The sequence below is a fragment of the Orcinus orca genome, chromosome 10 (genome assembly GCF_937001465.1).
Source record: "Orcinus orca chromosome 10, mOrcOrc1.1, whole genome shotgun sequence".
In the NCBI taxonomy this organism is placed as follows: Eukaryota; Metazoa; Chordata; class Mammalia; order Artiodactyla; family Delphinidae; genus Orcinus; species Orcinus orca.
The window spans coordinates 63,623,252-63,642,060 of NC_064568.1; the positions used below are offsets into that span (position 1 = coordinate 63,623,252).

Sequence of the window (18,809 nt, forward strand, 5' to 3'; positions counted from 1 at the left end):
TACCTTGAGCCTGGACCCTTAACATCTGCATCCCCATCATATCCCAGCATCTAGGGCAGCACCTGATGTAAAATAAGCACCAAAGACACACATAAGGCATGAGTTAAGGGGTGACCATGTGTCTGATTTTGCACAAAGTGATTTTTATATATTCTCATTTTCACAACCAAACATGTCAACACTCACTTCATCATTATTATTGTGATTTTGAAAAATTAATTAGTAAGGCTTAGAAAACATGCTAAATAATGGTGTTTTATTGTTTGTATTTTACAGAATAGGGGCTGAGGCTTCAAAAGGTTCATCTTCTGCCCAGTATCACATGACTAGCATTTGTGGCAGCTGAGATTTCAATCCAGGCCTGTCTGATTCCAGAAGCCATGTCTTTGTCAACATACCATGCTGCCTTCATTAAAATTCATATTGCTCTTTGAAAGTAACATTAGTTATTTGGCTTGAAGGGAGCACAAAGTTTACCAAACTCAAGAGCATCTATTTATGAGCTAGAAAATTTAAGCCAAAAATATCAAGTGTCTGTACCGATTACAAAGCTACTTGATTGACATCTCTTGACCGCCTTGAGAAATACTAGTTCCAAAGTAAATCTGTGATGCTTCTGTTTGATTAAAGGGCTGAGAAAATAAGCCTCCCATAAATGAAATTGTAGCTTATACTTTCATAAATGAACATGTAGCTACTTAGATAGATACGATTCTGAGGCAAACTTGAATATTAGAGAAAGATAACTACAGGAATGTCATTCAAAGTTTTATATAATGCTTGGGATTTAATGAGCAAGGACAAGGACTAGAAAACTAAAATATACATTTTCCATGGATATGCAAGTTATCTTAGTTGTGATGTTTACTTCTAGATGATGTTTGCTAAGGAACAACAGGGTTTGAGTGTGTTCATTTCCATTGTTTTACTAGCTTGTCACTTTTCTTGATAGGTGTCTAAGAGATTGTATGGCATGGGCTGTTACGAGATTTCCCTGGGAGACACAATTGGAGTGGGAACTCCAGGAAGCATGAAGAGGATGCTGGAAAGTGTCATGAAAGAAATCCCACCCAGGGCTCTTGCTGTTCACTGTCATGACACATACGGACAAGCCTTAGCAAATATCCTTACGGCCCTTCAGGTATTTTGTATTATTTGTGTGTATGTATAAAGGTGTGTATACTTATTTACCATATAAACATATTAAGAGCTTTAGTGAGACAATATTTATAAATTGCTATGAATATAACATTTTTTTTTTGAGATTCAAGTGTTGATACTTATTGGGCATCCACAGTGTTCCAAGCCCTTTGTTCACCTCTTCCATGTACGTTATTTCATTTTACCCTCACAGCAACCTTTGCAGTATACATAGCATTAACCTGTTACGTATCAGGAAACAGGATTTGGAGGTTACGTGACCTGCCCAAGATCACACAGCTACAGAGTGCTGGAGTTGAGACCAGAGACTGGGGCTTCCGACTCCATGCCAAGCCTTCTCTCCTAGTTTCCTAACATGCTGACCCAGTAAGAAATTGTTATTGTAGAAGTATACATTAATCGAGCCATTGTTTGAATGCTGTGGTTAGGTTTAGAATGAAGGGAGAACATTGAATAGCTGTAAATTGGTTGGTAGAAAACTAGAAGGGAGGCAGTGTGACATGACAGAAGGAAAGCTAGATTAAAAATCAAGAGACATTTAAACAGTACCTGACACATGACGTGCACTCAGGAAATATTTGTAAATTGCCCATGCTTTCCAGGGCAATGATGTCTTATTACTGTTCATTTGATTTGATAAAATCCCTGAATTTGTTCTTTTTAAAAGTATTAATCTTCTCAGAGCTATGTCTGCTTTTTTCAACTCCCACTTCCTCTCAGCCTGAAAAGTTGATAGATTGAAAAATGATGGCATTTTTGAGGAGTGCAAAGCACGGAGATAGTAGCGTGTACTGTTGTAATCATGTAACTTATGCTCCTTTGGATAATTTGGTGCTCTGTGATGAGGAGGTGTGCTGAAATACAGACTATTTTGTTTAAGATGTCTTCTTGATGTTGGCAAGCATCCTTTTGAAAGAACCCCTGGTTTTTATCAAGTATATTCTGATCAAAATCAAGAGAGCTAGAAAGTTGGAGGATTAAGAGTTGCTTATTACATTCTAATGATACCTCAGTTCTTTTTAATGTATTTATTGAAAGGAGTAGATATAAATTGCATTTTAAGGTATTTATTTTTAAATTGATGTTATTTCTTAAACTCGGATAAAAATAGATTCACTGGATGTTCTTCGAACCCAAGATTTTGACAACTAAAGATAAGAGTGTCTGAAAGCTTTTTGGTGAGGCTGAAAATCAATACATAAAGCTTAATGTCATCATCCTGCAGTGCACAGTTGTTTGGCAGAAGTTAAAAAAACCTGTGACTATCAAGCCCCACAAGGGCTTATTTGGACTTTGTAACATATGTGCACAAATCCTTATTTGTCCTCTGGAAACAGGCAAGGAACATTGTATTGAATTAGAAGAAAAAATGATATCCCATGGACTTTGGGGCGTTTTGACAATTTTCCTTCTCTATTCTAGTTTCTAAAACAATAGAGAACTAGGCATCACTTCAGGAGGATTCTGTGTTCAGCTGCAACTGTAACTTATTAAGTGTTCCTCACCAGCAAGTTCCTGGAGAGGTCTGTGTGTGTGTCTGTGTGTGTGTGTCTGTGCATCTCTCTCATTTCTCATATGGATATATCCTCTAGACGGTAACACTTGAGTCATGTTTTATTCATGTAGCATATTTATTATATAATGAGTGATAGTTTCGGGTTTTGGGATCCAGGGCTATAGTGCACATTCTGGGAACCCAAAGATCTGATTCTGGAAACTTTCTGCCTGTTGAAAATGCCCCACTGCAAAATATTGCTGTTACCCCATTGTGATTGTGACGGTTAAGGCTGTCTGAGAAAGTAAGATTTAAAATCAGATATAAAAAATGAGAAGAAAGGAACCTCAATAAGGGGTGTGTGTGTGTGTGTGTGTGTGTGTGTGTGTGTGTGTGTGCATGCGTTTGTGTGTGTGTATGGGCATCAATGTGTGAAAAGAATGTTCAAGCACATGAAACACCACTCGGGCAAAAGGCCTTGGAGAGGGAAGAGCATGTCCTAGGAGCTGAAAGACGACTATTGTATTCAGAGGGGAACCTGAGCTTTATAACATTCGCTGAATTAGATGAACTGCAGAGTCTCCATTTACAAAGAGATGCGGACTGCAATTCTGGGGCATTTGCCCATCCATACTGTAACAGCAGTACGGGGTGGGGACAGGAAAGGACCTTGGGCCCAAGCAAGATGGGGAGCACAGGCCAGAACCTGTATAAGGCTGAGGCCCCTCACCCCGCAAAAAAAACACCACACCTTCAGTCAAAAAGGGTGAACCAGAAAAACCACCTAACAACGGGAGAAGGCAGCAAGGATATTTATTCTAATGGCCTTGGCTATGGGTGAAGGAGAAATAGACAAGCCCCCTTTATATGTCATAACTATTTGTTGACCTGTTGTGAGTTTAGGGTTGAAATTCACATTGCTTGCAGAATGTGAAAGACTCAAGCAGGCAAATTATTTTCAAATGGGTGTGAATTAGTAGCACCTACAGATGTCAGGAAGAATATAAATCTTTTCAGAAGGAACATATCTTCAATTTAAGCTGAATTATTTGGGGGGTGTGTGTGTGTATGTGTCTATGTGTGTATGTGTATGTGTGTGTGTTTATGTCTCTCTGTGTGTGTATGTATGCCTGTGTGTGTCTCTGTGTGTGCATGTGTATATGTGTATATGCATATGTGCGTATGCATGTGTGTGTACTGTATATGTGTATTTGTGTGTATGTGTCTAGGTGTATCTGTATGTCTAGGTGTGTATGTGTGTGTGTATGTCTGTCAGGGGAAGGGTCGATATTTTGCTCTTTGGCATCTCTTGTGCTCTTTGGCACAAGTTAGCAGGAAACGTGTCCACAAGTATCTGTCATTGTGTTTTCTGTTCTTTTACTATGTGCACAAGCTCTAAGCATGTACGTGAGGTGGGAGGGCAGAAGGGAGGCGAGGGGCCTGGGAAAGTGCACTTGGAGCGTGGTGGTATTGCATTGCCCAGACCTTGACGTGTAGTGGCAGTGTAAGTGGGTGGAGGAGAGGGTAAGAGCAGCTTGTGTAAGAAGCAATATGCAGCCCGAGTGGCCAGTTTAAATGAACAATTTAACGTTGGAGTTGTAGAGTTTGTGTTTGCTGCCATCCACTTTCAAACAGTTTCATCCACTTTCATCCAGTTTGATAAGCCAGTGCCAGTGTAAGAAAAAATATACACTTCTGCTCTCTTTGAAACTGTGTAGCTGAGACAGTCTGTAAATGTTTGGGGAGGTGTATGCTCACACAGACAGCGGAGCATTGTCTTGGAATGTCTTTGCAGACATATGTGTACTGGTTGGTCCCTGGCAACGCTGAGTGAGGCAGAGTCCTCCAGGGCCCTTCCCAATAAAAGCAGCAGCAACAACAAAATAACCAGGATTACCTTGAGCAGAGGAGAAAAAATGTCTTAGGAAAAAAATAAAAACAAAAACCAAAACCAAACCTGTCAGTGTTTAAGTAGAAGGGAAATCAGAGAAAGTCCCACTAGGTTATGAACTAGGCTAACTCTGGCTTCAGGAAGCAGTGGCCATACTTCATTCTTTAAAATGGAATCTTTGAAGTGGCTTCTAGTCAGATTGCTGGTGCATGTGGAGTGGATATCATTTGTTTTAATTTAGGGGTTAGGAAACAGTTTACAGTGCTCCAAACTGGAAGTTAAAATGATGGCAAGGAGACATGTAGTAGGTGGAAACTTGGCCATGATGGTAGGAAACAAATGAGAGTTATAAATGGAACATCCCCCTCAGTCTGGAAAGCACATACTAATAATGTAATAGAAGGATCATTCTTGGGTTCCCAGGTTTATTGTATTTTTTTTTATTACTTAAACATATGACTTATAGGGCAGTACATGGTTGTATGGGAGTCAAGAATTCATAATTATCAGATATTCCTTACTATAGAGAAATAATTGACACGATAGATTTGAGTGGGGGATATTTATAACCACCCAAACCCAAAAGAGCAAGAAAATGAGGTGACAAAACGTACAGCATTTCAGTAATGGAAGAAACGTACATGGCCCAATATACTTGTCTTAATTTTTTATGTAAAAATTGAGTCTCACCCTTTTGCATATTCCCAAGTACCTAAGTAAAACACCAGTGAACAAATTACTTAATCTACTTAACACTAAACAATTGCACAGTCTCTGTTTTTCTTCACTCAAATGATCTGAGTCTTCATAACTGGGTAAAAACAGAGTAAAACAAATGAGTTCCAATATCACAAGTAACAGTACCCCATTAACTGGTAGCAAAGAGAGTAGAACAGGCAATATTTAGCTTTCCCCTAAAGAAATACCGTGTGCCTTTTTCTTCTCTTACACTTAATAGACATTTAGCTAATGTGTCTTTCCTCATGATGTTTTCCATATGTTTAGTATTCTCTTTTAGAAGAACCAAATCATTTACCTAATTTTTACAACAAAGCATTCATTTCTTTATACTGACTCCTGCTAAACCACATTTAAATGCTACCAAACAATTTCCTCATGTACTTTGTTTTTGAGGTTCTCAAAGAGAATTTTTCGAATTCCAAATTCTCTTCTCAATTCTATACCTATAGAATGTGTACAATGATGTCTATGTCCTCAGATTTTACAAAACTGAGATGAGGTGCAGAGTTTCTAGAACATTTGTCTTGGTGACTGCATTTGGTTGATACTTCATACTATTACTGTCATTACAGTTAAAACTATTATTACTGCTGATATACTAATAGCAATAATATTATAACCTTTGTTATTCAAGGAGCCAGAGGCATAAAGCATTGCTTTGCAAATGTGTAAATTTGTAAATACATGAATTAGATATTATTCATTTATTCAACATCTATTAAAGAGCTAAATAGAAATCAGCAAGCAAGAAAGAAAACAAAAAGTTGAAAACTGGATGCTCCTACATAGGTTTTACAAAATGCATCACTAATTTATTCAACAAATATTCATTTTATCAGACACTGTCTTAGATGTTAGATTCAGATGTAAAATCTCGGAGCAGTCCTGCTGCTGTGGAGAAAAGTGTTTTAGTCTAACTCAGTACCTCCAGAAGCTTTTTGAGTATGAAATAGTATTTTTGTTTTTGTTTGTTTTCTTGCTTGTTTGCTTTTTGCTACACAATTAACTTTCTCCAGGACAGTATTATGTTGAAAATATTCTCAGGTGGGATGAGGTGTAAGTTATCATCAAAAAATAAATAAAAGAGGTAAACTAACACAATATTGTAAATCAACTATACTATCAAGTATTTAAAAACTACTTTTAAGACAAAAATAAGTAAATAAAAGAGAACAGGGAGTCCAGAAGAAGTTTAACACCGTCCAATTTTTGAGTGCTTAAAAACAAGGCTTTGAGCCATAAATGTCAGTAAGAAAAGGTGAAAAAAGTTCCTTTCTATTATTTTTTTTTGCAAGTGGCTGGATTGCTTATATTAGTGATAAAAATGAGAAAACGTGAATAATTTTGTTTTGTTTATCTCCAACATCTTCTCTCTGATTTTGACTATAGGTAATCGGTCAGGTTTTTTTTCAGAGATAATATAACTTTTATCTGTTTCTGTATACACAGAAGGGGCAGTTAGAAAAAAACTCCTTCTGAGCTAGATGGCATTTTAAACGGGAATTCAAGTAATCAGTGTTTAAAAATAATGCATGTGAATTTGATTCTAATATGCTAAATATGAAAGTATTTAATCTTTATGTAGTGAGTTACACTTAGATCATAAGCCTGAAACTCACCGAGAAAGAAGATGCCCCAAACGGCTCTGCCTCTCCCATGGCAATTAATCCATGCTGATCAGTTAGGCAAATCTTACAAAAATTGATCATTGTTGATGGGGATTAGGGCCAGGATATGATATGATTTTTCCTTTGACGTAAGAGGTGGAAATTTCAGAACTCACTACCTTTCTGAGCACCTCTCTAATTCATTCTGTAAATATCTCATCCGATTGTTTTAATCTCGTTTTCAATACCTTATTTTCAATCAAGTACTTGTCACATCTTTCTTAACACATGCGCCTTTAATTTGGAAATCTTGCTGTTTTGCTCTGTTGTTTGTATAGGAACACATTAAGCTTTTTGTTTTTTGAATATCGTTTCACGTTTCTTTTTTCTATCTCTCACAAAAATATCTATTTACAAGGAAACTTTATGAATATTTATACTCTTGCCCATTAATGTAACATGACCCAGATTTTTTCCTTAAGAATATTGGCTTGAAATTGGTAGTTTTGTATTGAACATAAAGTATTATTCTCATAACTATTTTTTTGGCCTATTGTAATGTAACCAAGTCATGGTTGTAGGCTCACCACTAATGACAAAAACAAGTGTGCGTGTGCGTATATATATAATATATAAAATATATTACATATTATATATTATATTATATAATTATAATAATATAAGATAATATATATTAATATACCTATATCATATGTTAGAAATATTAATATATCATATAATGTATAATATATTATATAATATTAATGTTTTTATATATAGTATATATTATATACAATATAATGCAATACATAAATATATTATATAAATAATATATTGTATAATTATATTAATATAAATAATCATATATTACTATATTAATTATATTTTATAATATTATATATTACACATAATATTTGATATTTTGTTAAATACAATCAATATTTTATATATGATGAAATATAAATAATATATGTAATGTTTAATATATTATAATATATGAATATATATAATACATAATATATAATATACAGTGTATAAATGAAATATACTATATAATATATATTTCACTAACATATTATATAGTATAAATCTATTTTATTAATATTATATTAATAATATTATATTATGATATAATATAATATATTAAGGTTAAATTATATTAATATATTAATGATATATTAATGTTATGTATTATATATATTACATGTATAATGTATAATTGCAGAAAGGTGGTCAAAAGGTACCAACGTCCAGTAGTAAGGTAAATAAAGTACTAGGGATGTAATGTACAACATGATGACTATAGTTACCACTGCTGTGGTATATAGTCACATTATTTATTAAATATTATATAATATGTTAATTGTAATATATAATGTATAATATATTGATTATATATTAATATATAATCAAGATTATATATTTATATATTACATTATATTTGTATATGTTTTATATCAATATATGTTAATATATTATATATTAATATATATAATAAATGTGTTATATATAATTTAATATTATATATAATATTCCATTATATAATATTATATATGATATTATATATTATATGTACTATTCCATTATATAATATATATAATACAATATATATTCATATATATATATATATATATATATATATATATATATATATATATATATATATATATATAATCTTCTTTATCCATTCATCCATCAATGGACACTTAGATTGTTTCCATGTCTTGACTATTGTAAATAATACTGCAGTGAACATGGAGGTACAAATATCTTTTCAAGATAGTTTTTCATTTCCTTTGGATATATTTTCAGAATTAGAATCCCTTGATCATATGGTAATTCTATTTTTAATTTTTTGAGGAGTCTACATACTGTTTTGTCTAGGATCTGTGCCAGTTTACAAACCCACCAACAGTGCACAAATTTTCCCTTTTCTCCACATCCTCACCAGCATTTGTTATCCCTTCTTTTTGGTGTTAACCACTTTAAAATGCATGAAGTGATATCTCATAGTGATTTTTATTTGCATTTCCCTAAAGACCAGTGATATTGAGCCTTTTTTCATTTACCTGTTGACCATTCTTGTATCATCTTTGGAAAAATGTCCATTCAGGTCTTTTGCTCATTTTTTAAATTGGAGTGTTTGGTTTTTTGATATTGAGTTCTATGAGCTTTTTAATTTATTTTGGATTTTAACTCCTTATGAGATGTATGCTCTGCACATCCTTTTTCCAAGTGGGTGGTTTGTTTTTCACTTTTTTGATCGTTTTTTACTTTTGCTGTGAAGAAGCTTTTTAGTTTGATATAGTCCCACTTGTTTATTTTATTTTTTTATTGAAGTATGGTTGATTTACAATATTGTGTACAGCAACATGATTCAGTTATACCTATATATGTATATATATTATTTTTCAGATTCTTTTTGTAGGTTATTGCAAGATATTGAATGTAGTTCCCTGTGCTATACAGTAAGTGCTTGTTGTTTATCTATTTTATGTACAGAGGTGTTTATCTGCTAATCCCAAACTCCTAGTTTATCCCTCCCCTGCCCTTTCCCTTTTGGTAACCATAAGTTTGTTTTCTACATCTGTGAGTCTGTTTCCGTTTTGTAAATAAGTTCATTTATATAATTTTTTTTAGATTCTGTTATCATATGATATTTGTCTTTCTCTGTCTGACTTACTTCACTTAGTATGATAATCTCTCAGTCCATCCATGTTGCTGCAAATTGCATTCTTTTTTATGGCTGAGTAATGTTTCATTGTATATATACCCCACATCTTCTTTATCCATTCATCTGTTGGTGGACACTTAGGTGCTTCCATGTCCTGGCTGTTGTAAATAGTGCTGCTATGAACATTGGGGTGCATATTTAATTTTGTTGCTTATATTTATGTGTCATATCCAAATATATCAATGTCAAGACCCTTGTCAAGAAGCATTTTTTCTACTTTTTCTTCTAGGAATTTCACATTTTCAGATCTTACCTTTAAGTCTTTAATTCATTTGGCATTAGCTTTTGTGAATGATTTAAGACAGGGGCTTTGTTTAATTCTATTACTTGTGAATATCTGTTATCCCTGTGCCATTTATTAAAAAAGACTGTCTTTTCTCCATTGAGTATTCTTGGGTTCTTTGTTAAATATTGGTTGAACTTATATACTTGGTTTATTTTGGGACTCTTGATTCTGTTCCATTGATCTATTTGTTTGTTTCTGTGCCAGTACCATACTGTTTTGATTACTATACATTTATAGTATAGCTTGAAATCAGGAAATTGTGATATCCCCTGCTTTGTTCTTCTTTCAAAGAATTGCTTTTGCTTTTTTGTTTCCATTTAAATTTTAAGATTGTTTTTTCTACTTCTATAAAAAATGTCATTGGAATCTTGGTAGGGATTGGATTGAATCTATAGATAGATTTTGGTAGTATTGGTATTTTAACAATATTAATTCTTCCAATCTGTGAACATGAGAAACCTGTCCATTTATGTGTGTCTCCTTAGATTTCTTTCATCAGTGTCTTGTAGTTTTCAGAGTAAAGATTTTTCACTTCCTTGTTAAGTTTATTCCTAAGTTTTTTTTTTGTTTTTTGTTTTTTGTGGTGTATGGGCCTCTCACTGTTGTGGCTTCTCCCATTACGGAGCACAGGCTCTGGATGCACAGGCTCAGCGGCCATGGCTCACAGGCCCAGTCGCTCCACGGCATGTGGGATCTTCCCAGACCAGGGCACGAACCCGTGTCCGCTGCATTGGCAGGCAGACTCTCAACCACTGTGCCACCAGGGAAGACCCTATTCCTAAGTATTTTTTGGGTACTATTTTAAATGGATGATTCTCTTTATTTCTTTTTCAGATAATGTGTTGTTAGTGTACAGAAATGCTACTGATTTTTTGCATATTAATTTTGTATCCTGCAACTTTACTGAATTTGTTAATTACATTTAACAGTTTTTTGGTGGAGTCTTTAGGATTTTCAATATATAAAATCATATTATTTGCAAATAGAGATGGTTTATCTTCTTTCTTTCCAATTCTGATGTCTTTTATTTCTTTTTCTTGCTTGATTACTTTGGCAAGGACTTCCAACACTATGTTGAATAGAAATGGCAAGGGTGAGGCTATGGATTAATTCCCCTGCCTGGGTGTAGCAGGGGAAACCTCCCTGCCCAGTAATAGCTCTGTTCTGTGGACGATCAGCACTGCCTGCCTGCCTGTCGGCTCCAGTGTTGCCAGACTATGAAGCTTCCAAGTGTTCTCACCAGCCCTTCTGGTCAGGTCCTTCAGTCACATTCTGAAGCTTGTTGGGCTGTGACTCAGCTACCTTGCCTGGCAATGGGCAAATCACGCTCTTAGAGCCACCAAAACTCAGGTCATTATTTGAGGACCTGAATTAGGCAGACCTGCACCCATCCATTTCCCTGGTCAGACTGCAACAGGAACTTGGTTTCTGCAGTTGAGCAAAACTGCTGGCTGGCACTACTGCTTAGGTTCTGCAGGTAGGAACTCGAGCTGCCAAGATCCAGGTTCTCTTGTTACAAGCCCCGCCCTCCCACCCAATTTCTCTGTCATGGTCAGATTCCCAGTGGTTGATCCCTGAAGATTCTTCTGAAATCCCTGTGGAGTGAAGTCAAAGTAGGGGCTCCCAGAAAGCGACCCACAACACTGGGTGGAGGCTGGATGCTTCCCTGGGCTCTCTTTCCCACTGGAGGTGTCATAGGCTCAGGAGGGAGCTCTCAGCATAATGCTGCTCCAGCCTGGGGGATAGGCAAGGTGATCAATGTGTAGCCACTTCTCTTACCTTCTAATGAGGTCTCTTGGTGTCTGTGGTGCAGGGGTGCTCAGCCTCATCCCTGTGTTCTAGGATTCTCATAGTGGTGTCTTGACCATGAATAGTTGTTAGTTGTTCTTCTTGGAAGGGTGAGCAAAGGCAGGAATGACCTATGTTGTCATCACAGTGACATCACTCCTCCTACTGGTTGGTTTTTAATGGCTAAAAAATAATGTTGATGTTCAAATATTTTGAAAATATAAATAAGTATAAAGAAAAGTTAATTACTTATAATCCTACCTCAGAAGGAAGATTAGTATTAGCTACCAAATAGGTCATTCTCATTCATATATATATGAATATATATATATATATATAATATATGTATATAGGCATACCACAATTTATTAGTGTTTGCTTTATTATTTATTTATTTTGATTTTTTTAAACAAATTGAAGTGTTGTGGCAATCCTGTGTTGAGCAAGTCTATTGGTGCCATTTTTGCAACAGCATTATTTTTTAATTAAGGTACATACATTGTTTTTTTTTAGACATAGTGCTATTGCATACTTAATAGCTACAGTATAATGTAAACATCATTTTTATATATACTGGGAAACCAAAAAGTTCATGTGACTTGTGTTATTATGATATTCACTTTATTGTGGTAGTCTGGAACCAAATCTGCAAGATCTCTGAGGTCTGCCTCTTTGATGTGTGTGTGTGTGTGTGTGTGTGTGTGTGTGTGTGTATGTATGTATATACATAAAATGAAGGAATATTTGATAGCATATTGAGCTACATAAACTGCACTTCATGATTCCTATAACTCCCTCCCCTCCCCTTACCCTTACATGTAGGCAGTTGGTTATATAAGAATTGATTTGGGGTGAGAAGTCTTTGCTAAAGATATGAATTTAGAAGTAACAGAGTATATATAGTATTTAATTCCAAGGAATGCATGAGATGATAGAGAAGAAAGAGGACCAAGGATAGAGCACCAAATATTGATCATTAAGAGATCAGAGAAAACAGGATATTGTGGAGACAGAAAGAGTGACTCATGAGGTAGGAGAAAACCAAGACAGTCTTGAGTGCAAGACTCTAAAGGAAGAAGTCTATCAAAGAGGAGGTGATCCTCGGTGTGAAATGCTGGGTAAAGGAAGACGGGGACCAACACTGATAATACTCTCTTCACTTTATGGCTTCTGCCTTTGGAATTTTGCTGAGAAGGACCTTGAGTTCTTCAAAACTTTAGTACTTATATATAAACTGATTACCTATCTTTTCTTTGACTTTATTTCTTATAATCAAGTCTTTCATCCAACTGTACTGTATTTTTATTCATGACGCAAGATGAGAATCTATATTTTATATAAACACATTGCTATCCCTTCATTACATAACCTATTTTTTCCTCAGAGATACAAAATATTCAGTTATGACACATACTATGTTGTTATATTCTTGAGTTGATCTCTAGAGTTTCTATTCTGTGATAACATTGGCTGATATTTATTGAATTTTTAAACTATGTTTTACATGCATTATTTTATTTTGTCCCTGTAACAATGCTATGAAGTAATTTTTTTATAACTATAACTTTTTACATGAGGCAACTGTGGCTTTCCAAGGTTAGGTCAGTTGCCCAAAACCCTTTATCTGAAAGGTAGTAGAACAAGGATGCCAACCCAGTTTATCTTACCTCTTCCTGTCCCTTTGGTCATTTATTCGTGTAAGTACCATACTTTTAATTAACGTGGCTTTATGTTAGATTTCAAATCTAGTATCGCATGACCCTTTTATTAGTCATTTTATCAAACCTGTTTAAATTTTTATAAACTTTATCTAATTGAATTTTAAACTGAATTTGTCCCAAACTTCATCCCCCAAATATCCATTTTATTAAATACCTAGACTAATTTAGAGAGGATTGACTTAAGAATTTCATCTCCCTATCCAAGAAATTGACAAGTTTTTCCTTTTATCCAGGTTTTTGTTTGTATAAAAATGAAATTTGGTGATTTTCTTTATGTGGAAGGCCTACGAATTTAGGTTTCCTCCCTGGCTGAGAATGATTGTAATATGTGCTACTGTTTTTCTTCCTGATTTTGAAATGATTCTTCCTGTGTTCTATCAATCTTTCTTCCTCCCTTCATTCAGAAATTATAAGTCTCATGTTGGTGGTATAGTGGTGAGCATAACTTCGAGAAATTATGTCTCACCAAGACTCATTTCTTCATTAATCAATAGTACTTCTTCAAATTTCTCAGAGCATTCTTGTATTTAGTTGTATTTAAAACATTTAAATCTATTTATAGTAAATGTTTGAATACCTTGAGCAATTTCTTGGGGAAAAGCTTTCCTTGCAGGATATGGAAAATATGTTTATGACCTCAATTTCCTGAGGTAAAAAAGTTGAGGTTTGAAGAGTATGCTCTGAGAATTAGATTCTTTTACTTTGATCTCATAATAACAACAGATAACTAAATAAAGCTCACATTTCTTAGTAAAATGTTTGCAGTTCAGTAAACATTCTTAAAGGAAACATTCGCTGCAGTAACCAAAACCCACTGTTTTCATTGAAGGTCCAAATTAAAAGAATACTGTTTCTATTCTGTAAGGAAAGAAAAATCTTATTTATTTTTCTACATAGACATTTTGGAACATTTCCCCTTGAAAATACACAAGGCTTTATAGATAACAGACCTTAGAGTGAAAAGAATTAGGACCCACATCAGCTGTAAGAAGGCCAACAGTGTTATCCATAGCAAATCTACTAAAAAATTGTTAAAAAGAAAGAGAATTCTTTTTGATTGCTGAGACAACTTCATTAAAGAGATAAAGGCAACTTTCTGAAGTTCATCGTACTTTATTGTTGCCTTGTTTGCTTAAAAATAAAAACACAGAACTCCCCAAGGTTTAAGAGTTCCCAGTGTGTCTGAAACCATGTTAATTTAAAGTTAATTGTGATTTTTAAATATTACTAGGTTTGCCAATGTGGTTATGGTGTTTATTTAAAACCACGATATCAGGAAACAAGAAATGTGTTCTTGTCTGAAATTCCAGGTGAGTGAGTTCATGTGTGGTCTAGGTGGGAAGATATCACTAAATTATGAAGAAGTGAAAATGAAACCACTGTTTCCTTAAGGAAATTTTATATATGCATTGAGCAAAAAAGGGGAGAAACAGTAAGGAGGAGGTGGAAAAGGAGACCCTCTTGGCCATTTGACTTGAACTGTGCAATTGGAAAGAGAGCGTTAGTAAGGAAATATGGCAAATATGTGTATTGTTTTTTCCTTCAATCTTGATGCACAATGTTAAACAAACAGATAATAGGTATAAAGCCATTGATTGTTTACCTTCTTAAATGGTAAGAATTCTCACGAAAATCCTGCTTTGCTGTGGCTTTTCATGAAGTGCTAACTTGGTTATCAAAGTGTGTTCATATTCTGGCTTGACAAAAATAGGCTGGAACTAAGGTACAAGTAGCCCCTGAAATAGAGCCAGCCTCTCCAGCTCACACTGACTGACTGGGTGTGCTCTAAGTTCTTAGATCTCATTTTCATGTGTCCCACTTATTTGTTTACTCCTGCAAGCATTTGAGTTTTAGAAACATGATATAAGTATTGAAGGAGGAGATAGTTGTGGTGGGATTAGGTCATGGTAAATTGGTAAACAGAACTTGGGGCATCTTAGTAATTCAGGACTCAAATAGAGATGGTGGTCTTTAGTAAGTAGAGGAATTCTGGATTAAATGATTAGGCAATGGAGGTTAAAATGAATTTTGTTGAACTCTGCTGAGTTAATGTGAATAAAATCTGTCCATCAACAGATGAATGGATAAAGAAGATGTGGCATATATATACAATGGAATATTACTCAGCCATAAAGAGAAACAAAATTGAGTTATTTGTAGTGAGGTGGATGGAACTAGAGTCTGTCATACAGAGTGAAGTAAGTCAGAAAGAGAAAAACAAATACCGTATGCTAACACATATATATGGAATCTAAGAAAAAAAAAAAGGTCATGAAGAACCTAGGGGCAAGACGGGAATAAAGACACAGACCTACTAGAGAATGGACTTGAGGATATGGGGAGGGGGTAGGGTAAGCTGTGACAAAGTGAGAGAGTGGCATGGACATGTATACACTACCAAACGTAAAATAGATAGCTAGTGGGAAGCAGCTGCATAGCACAGGGAGATCAGCTCGGTGCTTTGTGACCACCTAGAGGGGTGGGATAGGGAGGGTGGGAGGGAGGGAGACGCAAGAGGGAAGAGATATGGAAACATATGTGTATGTATAACTGATTCACTTTGTTATAAAGCAGAAACTAACACACCATTGTAAAGCAATTATACTCCAATAAAGATGTTTAAAGAAAAAGCTGTAGAATAGATCTACCTACAAAGTAGATATGTTCTACAAGGAGTAGAATGTATCTACAAAGTACACTTGTAATTATCTTTCTGTATATCCTTTTAATGTTCAGGCTTCCATACACTGAAGTAATGTTTTCTTTTCTTTAGTTTGGAAAGAAAATCATTAAATGTCTACAAGTGAGTTTCTACATTGTACTGACCTGCTCTGAAAATACAAAAGTGAAAAAAAAAAGAGCATTTATATCAAAGCTGGAGAGAAAGGATAATATTGCCTGAGGATCACTTGCAGTTATAGAAATGAAAAGGTTAGGATGAGAGTGGCAGGGGACTTGTAATTTCATATTCCATGAAAATGGTTCAGGAAATTTATTCAGCCTGCTTAAATTTTATTAGGACCCCATATTTCAAATAAGCCACACCCCATACTTTCAGACATATGTTAGAATGTAAACATATATGCAGCACTAAAGTACAAATATAATGTAAGGAAAATGGTGCCATTTCTATGTGTTTCGTACGTGTGATTAAGGACAACAGGATTGGCAAATTTTTTTCAGCAGATACTAGGCTGGCTGACAGTAAAAACCCCCATAGAGAATGTGAACAGGCTGGTAAAGAGCTTTCCTGTTGCACAGGAAGTGATCCGTATACAAAGTCCAAGCTGGGTGAAGATGGCTCCTACATCCATAACTTTGGTGTCTTCAGCTCTAAGATCGGAGAATTGACTCAGTGATCTCTGAGATTCCTTGATTGAATGTCAAAGCCACTTAAAGTTATGCAGAGTTCCATTCACTGTTAGAAGATAAGGGGAAAAAAAAAGAGACAAATTGAGAGACATGGGGGCATTTCAAATCCATGGTCTTCCAAAGATTTAAATTTAGGTAGAAATACTAGTGAAGAATACATTTCTAGAGGAAGGTTTCTCCCTCGACATATTGAATTTATATATTTTTCATTAAAAGAAACTAAGTGGGATGAAATCTTTCAATTAGTACAGTCCCATAAGAGAATAGCCTAAATCAGAATTAGTTTAGGGAAGTGACATTATCAAGATGGCCAGATACGTCATTCTTGACTTTGCTCCCCATCACAAGAAGGGCAGCCAACAACTTCGTGTACAAGACAGTGCTGAGAGAATCCTAGGTCATGGGGGTAAGGCTAAAGCACCCACACCACCACCCCACACCCCACAGTTTACCACGGAGATCAAGACAGATTGCATTAGAAGGGTATGAGGAACAAATACATGCCAGTTGCATTGCCCTCTCCAGATCCATGCAGTACCATGCTGTGAGGTCTTCCCTGAGCCTGTGGTACCTCCAGTGGGAAAAGAGCCCAGGGGGACATCCAGCTCATCCAGTCAACACTTACCTCACATTGTACACAAAATCAAGCCCTGGTGGATTGTAAATCAAAGTCAGGAAAAAATAGCATGAGAGATAATATTTTGTATAGGCAGAGATTTATTACATGTTACATAATAAGGGGTTAATGATAGAAAATATTGATAAACAGGACACATTAAAATTAGAATTTTCTGTCCATAAAAAGATATATTATTAAATTTTGGTATCAACTCCACATGTGAAGGTCACCTCCTGAGACACAGGCCAACATCTGAGATTTACTCATAAGATTATAGAATGGTTCCCTTCCCCTACATCTTATCATCATGCCAACACGTCCCCAATATAGTGATTTACAGATAAAAGAGCTGCAAATGCAGACTCTCCTTGAGGAAATACACTTAGGGAAGCCCACAGTGAAGAGGGAAGGCAAAATCAAAGACACTAGAGAAATCTGAACCCTCTGGCTGTTACAGCTACAACAAACATTAAACACAGCCAAACTCCTAGTCAGAATGACAAACTCTCACACTTACACAGCCTATTTACCTGAGGTCCTATCATCAGATACAATATATCTGGTTTTCAACAACAACAACAACAACATCAAAAATCACAAGGCAGGTCCCAGACCAAGAAGAAAATACAGCCTGAAGAGACAAAGCAAGCATCAGGACCAGATTCGGGTCCAGCAGAGATTGTTAGAATGTTCCGACAAGGAATCTAAACTAACTGTGAGTAATATATGAATGTCTTTAATGGCAAAAGTAGAAACATACAAAAAAGAGGTGGAAATACAAGCAGAGAGATGGAACCTCTAAGAGAGAATTGAAAGGAAATGTTAGAAATTAAGAAAAAAAAAAAGTGTAACTGTAACAGAAACGAAGAATGCCTTTGATAAACTCAGCAGTAGGCTACACATGACCAAGGAGAGGTCAGGGAGCTTAAAGATAAGTCAATAGAAACTTGATCTAAGGAAAATGCAAAGAGAAAAAAAACAGTGGAAAATCAAAACGGACTATACAAGAACTGTGGGACGATTTTAAAATGTATAACAAATGTGCCATTGGAATACCAGCAGGAGAAGAAAAAGAGGAACAGAGTAGAAGAAACATTTGAAACAATAATAGCTGAGGATATTCCAAAGTTAATGACTGATGCCACAGATCCAGGAAGCTCAGACGACACCAAACAGGATAAATATAAAAATATCAACACCTATGCATATCATATTCAAACTGCAAAAAACCAAAGACAAAGAGAACATCTCGAAACAAGTGAGAAGAAAATAAACATCTTGCATATAATGAAACATAGCTAAGGATTACATTGGATTTCTCATCAGAAAACAGGAGAGTGGAGTGAAATATTTAAAGTGTTTAAAGAAAACCCCACCATCCTAGAATCGTATAA

At 35.2% G+C, this 18,809-nt stretch overlaps 1 protein-coding gene across 2 annotated transcripts in view; it reads left to right on the forward strand.

Moving 5' to 3' along the window:
- Positions 1-18,809, forward strand: part of HMGCLL1 (3-hydroxymethyl-3-methylglutaryl-CoA lyase like 1) — a 143,879-nt gene that overhangs the window by 83,857 nt on the left and 41,213 nt on the right. For both annotated transcript variants that reach the window (XM_004267774.3, XM_049716248.1), the window contains one exon: positions 953-1,141. In XM_004267774.3, the coding sequence (XP_004267822.1) occupies positions 953-1,141 (189 nt within the window). The remainder of the gene's footprint in view (positions 1-952; positions 1,142-18,809) is intronic.